General features: G+C 36.6%; 2 protein-coding genes across 2 annotated transcripts; one reads left to right on the top strand and one right to left on the bottom strand.

The window, feature by feature from the left end:
* Positions 1-1,539: 1,539 nt before the first annotated feature.
* si:dkey-238o13.4 (uncharacterized protein LOC560780 homolog) lies at positions 1,540-4,512 on the bottom strand. Its single transcript, XM_056261285.1, has 6 exons — positions 4,350-4,512; positions 3,593-3,700; positions 3,345-3,484; positions 3,063-3,159; positions 2,207-2,331; positions 1,540-2,029 (listed from the first exon to the last, which is right to left on the bottom strand). Exons 1-6 carry the CDS (start codon positions 4,432-4,434, stop codon positions 1,853-1,855), a joined length of 732 nt encoding a protein of 243 aa, XP_056117260.1. The 5' UTR covers positions 4,435-4,512; the 3' UTR covers positions 1,540-1,852.
* A 640-nt stretch (positions 4,513-5,152) lies between these two features.
* On the top strand, positions 5,153-8,813 carry spata2l (spermatogenesis associated 2-like). Its single transcript, XM_056261278.1, has 3 exons — positions 5,153-5,203; positions 6,497-6,836; positions 6,939-8,813. The coding sequence occupies exons 1-3, from the start codon at positions 5,193-5,195 to the stop codon at positions 8,367-8,369; spliced, it is 1,782 nt and encodes a 593-aa protein (XP_056117253.1). The 5' UTR covers positions 5,153-5,192; the 3' UTR covers positions 8,370-8,813.
* The last annotated feature ends 152 nt before the right edge of the window (positions 8,814-8,965 follow it).

Here is an 8,965-nt window from a genome sequence, read left to right as displayed (position 1 = left end):
CGTAGTGTTTTTCCTTTCCCCCCTATTCTTCTAATTGATTAGTTATAATCTGAAGGGGAAGGAAAACGCTGTGAGAAGTGATTGCGCAGAGGGAGGCCAAGCCGCCTGATTGTTGAATTGTTGATGGCTGGATTGTTCTGAAAGTTTCCGGGCCGAAGGAGAAAACATGCCACTCTGCATCAGGAGGCTTAACCTCTGTCCTAGAATGCCCTCTGTGTGGATGACGATTACTCTAACGGCTTCACTGTGTGAGACTTTGTCTATGGGCAGCATTTTAAATCCCTTCCAGTCCACTTGTCTTGTCCCTCTACATAAATGCCCCAATTCCTGTCTGTGGCACCCAAAATAGCTTGAGACAAGCCTTGGGGTTAAACATCAAAACACAGCAAGAGTTGTTAGGGAAAGTTTGCAAACAGTGATCTCAGTTTAATTTGATCTATAGAAATGGATGTGACTAGATCGACTGAGTTGTGTAAAATTGCATTAAAAAGCCAGTAGGTTGCTCATCATAACCTTTTTGTGGTTTCTAGTTGTCACTGTTGGTCTGAAATTTTGCATCCCTGATATTTCCTAACCTAACTGTTCATGCATTTTAAAGAATTTGCCCTAAAAAAAATGAAAATTGCCAATTACTCAACCTCGAAATTCGAAAATATCGATGAGAAACTTGCACTATACCATCGCACGAAAAGGGACATCTTTGTTTGCCAAACTGGATTCTTTGTTTTCCATTGTTTTAAATATTTCAAATCCCAAACAGTTTTTGAAATAAGGACTCCAAGCCAGATTTTAATGAAATCCAGCATTGATCAAATCACACCCTCAGCTTTTGTGGCTCATGTCTTCAAAGAAACTAGGAGTTTCGGAGATTTTCTTTTTTGTTTATTTTAATTTCCTCAGACACACAAGATAAATGCGCCATGTCATGAATTGTTTTCACTCAAGACAAACACTAAACTGAGTAACAGACTATATGTTTAGGTGATGTGAAGAGAATGGCACACTTTTTGGTCTGTAATTCAGTTTTAAAGTCATAGTTTACACAAAAATGAATTTACTCACCCTCATGTCATTTTACACCCACATACGATTTTCCTTAATGCGGAAATCGATCTAGTCACATCATCCAATATTATTGTTTGGAACAACTTGAGGATGAGTAAATGAGAGAATTTTAACTTTTTTGTCAACAATCACTTTAATAAGCGTATGCAAAGCAAATCCACAGACGATAAACTGACAGAGTCTTCTAACCTTCTTCCCCATCACTTTACTTAATCCAGATTTGTTTTATGGCTATTTTACATTCATGTCGCTAAAGCATTTATGCAAATATGATAACAGTTAACAAAGACAATGTCCTCCACTTTGGAGGCCGGCCCTCTCTGAATCCCTCGCCCCCTCACACGCTTATTATGGGCCACACGGCTGGGAATAATTGGAGCCATGGAAGCAACAGCAAGATAAGTTTTGAGTGAACGAGGGCAGGGAGTCACGCTATGGGGACGCAAGTGTGCCAACAACCTGCCATGTTTTTTTTATCTTACTCTAACAGAGGAAAAGACCGAGTTTGTTTTCACATTCGTTCTCACACGTCTCTCTTTTCTTCGATGTCAAGCTTACATATCTAGGGCCGAGTTCATGCTCTGCTGCACTCCAAGCATTTGTACCATTCCATTGCCTATTATATTGATTTGTTTTGAGCACAATGAGTATGTCAAGGCTATGACTCTACTATGACAAAGCTGGCTATTTGCAATACAGGAATGTTTTGTTTACATGCAATTAAAACAATGCACGCATACTAACAGGATAAAGGGAATACAGAGGAAAATCTGAAGACGAGTCAGGCTTACAGATTGCCCCCCAAGATAACAGTTTTTAGATCGGCAGGACAGCTCACGGAGAAGACTGTGTGGGACGTGTTGCGGCGCTCCACCAGCGCAGCCACAGCCTCCCCTAAATCCAAGTGATTCAGGTACCCGGGGGCCATTCGGTCTGGGGCCGCCACACCCGTATTGATTTTCACCTGTTGGAAGATTATAAAGACAGGCATCATAGAGGAACAAATATGAGGAAATACTTTCATGACACTTAATTAAAAGCATCTACAGTGAGTCTACATGTCATGGCCGGAATATAACCCCATGAACTTGTCGTGTTTAGGAGTTTGATGAGGCTTTTAGACAGCACATAGCAAACACACCTGGTTGAGTTTGCATGGCAACTCTGGGTACTCCTCACGCAGAACCTGACAGAACGCCAGAGCGCTTGCTGCGCCTACGGTCAGGAACCCTGTGCCAGGCATCAACACTTTCTCTCCAGCACCTCCTGTACGACAGAGATTGCATCTAGATAAGCAGGGTGCATCATTTACTTTTTACATTTAAACTTTTTTTGAACTCTTTTTTTATCTGCCTGATTTTTTTTTTTGAACATCTTTTCAGTGAACGGCTCTTACAGGGATATTTCACCCAAAAATGAAAAATGTGTCATTATTTACTCACCCTCATGTTGTTCCAAACCTGTATGAGTTTCTATGTTCTTTTGAACACAAAAGAAGATATTTTGAAGAATGTCAGTAACCAAACAGTTGATGGGCCACATTGACTTCCATAGTATTTTTTTTTTTAACTACTATAGAAGTCAATGGATGCCGCCAACTGTCTGATTACCAACACGCTTTAAAATATCTTCTTTTGTGTTCAACAGAAGAAAGAAATGCATACACGTTTAGAATAACTTGAGAGTAAGTAATGACAAAATGTTCTTTTTTGGCTGAACTATCTCTTCAAATGAACCATTTTTTCTGTGAGAAACATTTTAATAACCTGTTGTGCACTATATATATATATATATATATTTGCGCATTGGTGCAGCTCCTATGAACAGTGATGCTGTTTTATTGACAAGGTTTTTGAATTTGCTAAAATATAAATTTGGCCTTAATACTCTTTAATGTGCACTTCAAATAGATGTACTAATAAACTCAAGATTATTTTCCACATACAACTAAATAGCTTTCACTAAATATATGTTTTGGAGGGCAAATGATAACCCACCTGTGATAAATGTGTAGGTGCAGTTAGGATCATCTCTCACCAGGGGAAAGAACGCTTTCCAAGACACAAAGGTGCTGAAAAGCAGAGTCTCAATAACCTGGTGATGAGAGAAGATGAGTTTTGAGCAATGAAATGATGGTGGATTGAATGATGGGAGAAGAAGACCCAAAGATGAAAGTTAGGTTAGAAAGCAAAATGTGGATGGTGAAATGTCATATGAGCAGGTATAAAGAGTGGAAGGATATCATTAAGTAAATGCTGCTCTCTTTATTTGAAGCTCACCCATTGCAGTTCTTTGAGGGGTTGAGTGTGTGGTGGACCTCCCTGCCACCAGCTGAAGCCCAGAGAGGACACCACATCTGTGATCTTTCCCACAGACTTAAGCAAGGCCTGTTTCACCTCCTCCACTCCTTCCACTGAGCCTTATAGATTAGGAGAGTCACAAACAATCCAAAATCAATGAGACCTCAAAATGACTAGAGTTGCAAAGATAGCATTAAAAAAAACTGCAAAGGTAAGAAGATTCTTACCAACATTCCCCACTAAAGTGGTCAGGTTACTTTTTGTGTTGGGTGAAACAAACCCTTTGAGTTTCTCCAACTTGATGTTGTCTCTGGAGATCACAGCAACTTTGAAACCTAAACCACACATTCAATGTAAAAAGAATTCTATTCATGCAACGAAATGTATGTTTACAATTTAAAGAAAAAGAAAGAAAAATGTTTAATCGGCTTAGACTTAAATTACAGAATCGGAATTGAAAATAATTCCTCGTTTTAACCTCTAATAATCGCATATAGGTTTGTGAGTATTTGATTTATGAGTATTTTCCTAATCATAACCGCACTGAATAAAATTGCAAAAAAACAAAACAGAAAAAGAGAATAAATTCAGAAAGATGAAAGCAGTGTGGTCAAATTACTGTTACACGTTGTCTAGTTTGGTTGTGTATGTTTATTAAGTCATGTTGTAGTAAACCTGATCCTTTATATAGAAGCCTTTTAAAATGAATAACTGATCTACAAATCATTCGTATTCACTTCCAATAGATATTACAGACAGTCATGTATAAATGTAATGTAATATAATAAAATATAATATAATTAATATAATAAAGTCTAAAATAATGTAGCATCATATAATATAATAAAATAAAGCCTAATATAATATAGGCCTAATAATATTTGTTGTTGTTATGAATATAATATTTCATATTTTCCCCTCCTTTTTCTTATGAAGATAATGCTTATTTCCTTTGTTAAGTTTAAATACTTAATGTGCTCTTACCTCTGTCCAGGAGAGCTTTCACTATGCCGGAGCCGACGGTTCCTGCTCCACCGAGCGCTAAAACCACCCTGTCCTCGTTTGACATCGCGCACACAACTGCTGCAGCAGTGCAGACGTCTAAGATTGATTATGGTTTATGGGGTTCATGTCTCCTGCTGCTCAAGATCTTTAAATCTAACCGCAGCAGGAATGACACGCCCCTTTAAGAATGACACTCCCACCCAATTATGCATTCTTTTATCCTTATCTTATTAGTTTTAAAGTAACGGGTTTTTTTTAGGAAAATTATCAATTTTACGACTGAAAAAAATACACTATAGTGAATAACAGTAATGTCATATCAGTAGACAACAAGGTTACAATAATCAACTATTAAAAGTGTGAGAAGGTCAGAACTAATATTACCAACAGTTTCCATCTTAGATTATAGCGCCCTCTTGTGAACAATCACTGGTATATATATATATATATATACAAACTAAATTAAAATAGTCTGAAGTTGTATAAATTATTTTGGTATTTTTATAAAAAAAATTAGAAGAGTCTCTGTTTATTAAATTTGGAATAGGGATCTCAAGATGTATATGGAATACTTTCATATATGAAAAAATGCAAATGTGCACTGTTTTTTATTTCAATTACTTTTAATTACTGTAATTGTTATTTAATTACAGTTTTAATGTTCGTACACTTTTATTTACTTTTATTTAATCCGAAAACTGCAACTTTCACGTGAGCCGAATACGGAAGTGATGTAAAAAAAAAAAAAAAAAAAAAGTTTCTCCGCCGAGAAGCAGCAGAGAAGCACTGACGCTTTTCAAAGCGGTTTGTTTTGGCCGCTGAATGTTGATCAGGTAAGTTAACCATTTTTTTTCCCATTCGTAACAGTCTAATGTGAATGGCGTTAATGTGCTACGAGCTTTGATGATTTGATTTGAATAAGTTCGTTTTTGGTATGGAAAGATAGCAAGATTACACAATCTTTAAACGTCTTAGCATAGTTTATGCTAATAACAATGCGCTATACTTTAAATATACTTTTAAAAAATCTGAATTTAATGACTACAGTAACTTACTATGTAGAACGCTGATTTTAGATAAATTACGGAACTGTGTTTTCCATCTTCACTTTCACTTTGTTTTTAATAGTTTAAATGTTCACATATTCAGCAATCGGCGGTCTGATTGGATTGAATTTGAACTGCATATTTAATCTTTAGATAATAACATGTTTTATATACTTCTCTTCTGAAGAAGTCTCTTATGCTCACCAAGGCTGCATTATTGATTATGACAATTTAAAATAACTGTTTTCTATTTGAATTTCTATATTTTCAAATGTAATTTATTCCTGTGATGCAAAGCTGAATTTTCAGCATCATTACTCTGTCTTCAGTGTCACATGATCCTTTCTAAAATCCTTCTAATATGCTAACTTGATGCTCAAAAAAACATTCATTATTATTATCAGTTGAAAACAGCTGTGTACCCCCCACCACAAACTTTTGAAGAGACTGTATAATGTTACAACACCTTTCTATTTCAGATAAATGCTGTTCTTTTGAACTTTCTATTCATCAAAGAATCTTTTTTTTTTTCTTTTTTTTTCTTTTTTGTAACATTTTTACATTATGGTTTTCAACATTGATAATGATAATAATAAACGTTTCTTGAGCAGCAAATCAGCATATTAGAATGATTTCTGAAGGATCATGTGACACTGAAGACTGGAGTAATGATGCTGAAAATTCAGCTTTGCATCACAGGAATAAATTATAATTATTTTAAAATATATTCAAATAGAAAACTACTAGTATTTTTAATTGTAATAATATTTCACAATATTACTGTTTTTTTGTTTTGCATTTTTAATCAAATAAATGCAGCCTTGGTGAGCATAAGAGAATTCTTTTAAAAACATTAAAAATCTTACAGATCCCAAATTTTTGAACGGCAGTGTATTTATAAAAACGTCATCCACTGTATTCCTGCCGTCATCAGATTAACTCTGAAAAGAAACTTCTTATTGTTGCTGTATATATTTTCAAGTATTATACTACATTTTGATATGTAAGGGATTATTGTGATATTTATTGATATAATTTGATTGTCGATAACAAACTTCTTTTATTGTGTCTTCATTACAGGATGAATTCTTTTGCTAATAAAAAGACAGAGAATGGTCTTATAAATAGGTACCAGACTAACTTGGAGAGACGAATTGAGAAGGGGGATCAAAGTTTAGTATGCAGGGATGAGGGACTGTGTAAGGAAGTAGAGGTGCTCCTTTGCAATAACAATGCCCAGAAAATACATACTCTACATGGATTAGATTCACTGACAGTGATGGAGAAATCTCTCCATGCATTTCCTTCTAAAACTGGCCAAATGGGGCTTGAAAAACTTTCCAAGGCCTTTGAAGTGTTGGAGCTCGCTGCGTTAAACCTCTACGTCTTCCCCTGGCGAAGAGAGTACAGACTGGTTAAGGTATGTGGAAATACTGGTGTTACACCTACAGAGCTAGATTTTTCAATTGTCTGAATGATTTTGTTTTTCACCTCCTTAAAATATTCTCTTCCATCTCACCAGATGTTTTCAGGCATGTTCACCCATTTGATCAAACCTGCTCTGACCCTTCAGCAGGCTAAAGAGCTGTTTGGATTGCTTGGGTACCAGCCTTCAATCCCTAATGAAGACGAGGAGTTGACGCTGAACTCCAAACCAGCTCCTTCTGATTTCATACTCGGTCTAGCATGTGGTTTCTTCACTGCCCGGATGGAGTGCCAGCTGCTACTTTCCTCCTTGGGCTCAGCGCACAGAGGTGTGGAGTGGGTTCTTCAGCTAGTTAAAGAGAGGCAGGCGGGCCACAGTCTTCAGGTAGCATTAGACAACGCCAAGAGAAAGTCGGAGGTTGCTAGTGCTTCGGACGCCATCCTGACAAGCGGCGTGGACGCTGAGCTTGATCTGTACACAGAGGAGACAGACGTGACATCCACTCCTTTTTCACCACCACACTCTTCTTATACGCAACCAAAAGAGATCATTCAAAGCAAGCCTTTACAGAAAGAGCCCTTACAGTCAGACTCAGACATGAGGAATAATGACGTTACCAGGCAGAGAAGATCAAACAACAATCCAGGTCCAATGGAAAGCTTTGGTGAAGATCAATCGAAAGGTAGTGCCCAGAGACAAGCAGGAGTAAACGTGATGTGCAGCTGTATCACACCAGATGTATTATATATATACCAGTGTGAGAAGTGCAAAGAGTTTCACAGTCTATCGTGTAGCGGTTATAAAGAGTGCTTTTTAAAAGAGCATACTTTAGCACTGTGCCCATACAAAGCTGAAGACCTTTATTTAGCACAAGACCCGTTTAGATTGGCCAAGGAAAAAGATTCCCTGAAGACACATAATTGCATGGTCAATTCTACTTCTGATACATTTTTGGATTGTTACAAATGCCAGGTAATCCATGGCCACAACTGTAATATTATTCAAAAGTGCAAATTAAATCACAACGTACTGCCCGAAGGAAAATTACAGCCCCCTCAAGGAGAAAGAGTGAATGCTCAAAAAAAGCACACATGTCTTTCTTCTGAAGCTCCAGTATATGTAATCTGTCACACCTGTAATAACTCCCATGATTTATTATGTCAAGATTTGCAAAATTGTGCTAAGTATGCACATTGTATCCAGTACCCCCAGGAAAAAACAGGTGCTTCAGAAACACCTCCTGCACCAATAGCATTTCTCAATCATTGCTTGACAGATAAACAGCCTTTGCCTGAAATTGTGTGTCTCACTTGTAAAAACTTTCATTTATCTGGGTGTTCTGATGGATGGCGTTGCTCTCAAAAACACAAAATACAAGATCTCGGAACTAAATGCATCACTTGCCTCGGTTCTGAACTTTCCACCTACTGCAGGTATTGTGGTGCCCTGTATTGCAAACGATGTTGCTTTAAAAATACCATGGTATGTAAGTGTGGAATGCCTTTCATCTCCTCTTCCTCTGAATAACATCTATGCATCAGTGTTGACCATGTGTGGTTGAAGACTGTTTTTAATCTGCACATTAAGCCAGTTATTATTTTGCTAATTGCACAGTAGATCTGAAATACTTTGGGGTTAAATACATGACAATCTGTTACACTTTTGATTTTTGATATCAGCAACATCTTGATAGGAGCCATGTATTATAAAAAAGTTACAAAGTTCACAGTAGAGTTAATTATCACTTACCAATTTATGTCATACAATAACAGAGCTCATAACTGTATATTATTGGTTGAGATTGTGCGATGACCAGTCCAATATTTGGGAAAATCATGGTTTTGGGTCTTAGCAACATTTCTAACCAGTTATTATGTTGTTTAGATTAATGTACTATGCTGCCATATAATTATTAAATATAATGCATGTTTATTATTGTGATTAATATAAAAATAAAGGGAATGTAAGAGAATTCTGTTTGTACTCTTATTTAAAAGATCAAAATCCTAAACATTATTATACCGTAATAAAAAATGTGATACTATTGAAGATGGTGTTTTAATCTCAACATAGTCATAGACTAGTATCTGCAAAGGAAAAGTGGAAACTTGATTGTAAATGCT

Source organism: Rhinichthys klamathensis, unplaced genomic scaffold (assembly GCF_029890125.1).
Source record: "Rhinichthys klamathensis goyatoka isolate OS25496 unplaced genomic scaffold, OSU_Roscu_1.1 h1tg000181l_1, whole genome shotgun sequence".
NCBI classification, from domain to species: domain Eukaryota; kingdom Metazoa; phylum Chordata; class Actinopteri; order Cypriniformes; family Leuciscidae; genus Rhinichthys; species Rhinichthys klamathensis.
Note: the sequence above shows the minus strand (reverse complement) of the source record. Positions and strands in the feature narration are given on the sequence as shown.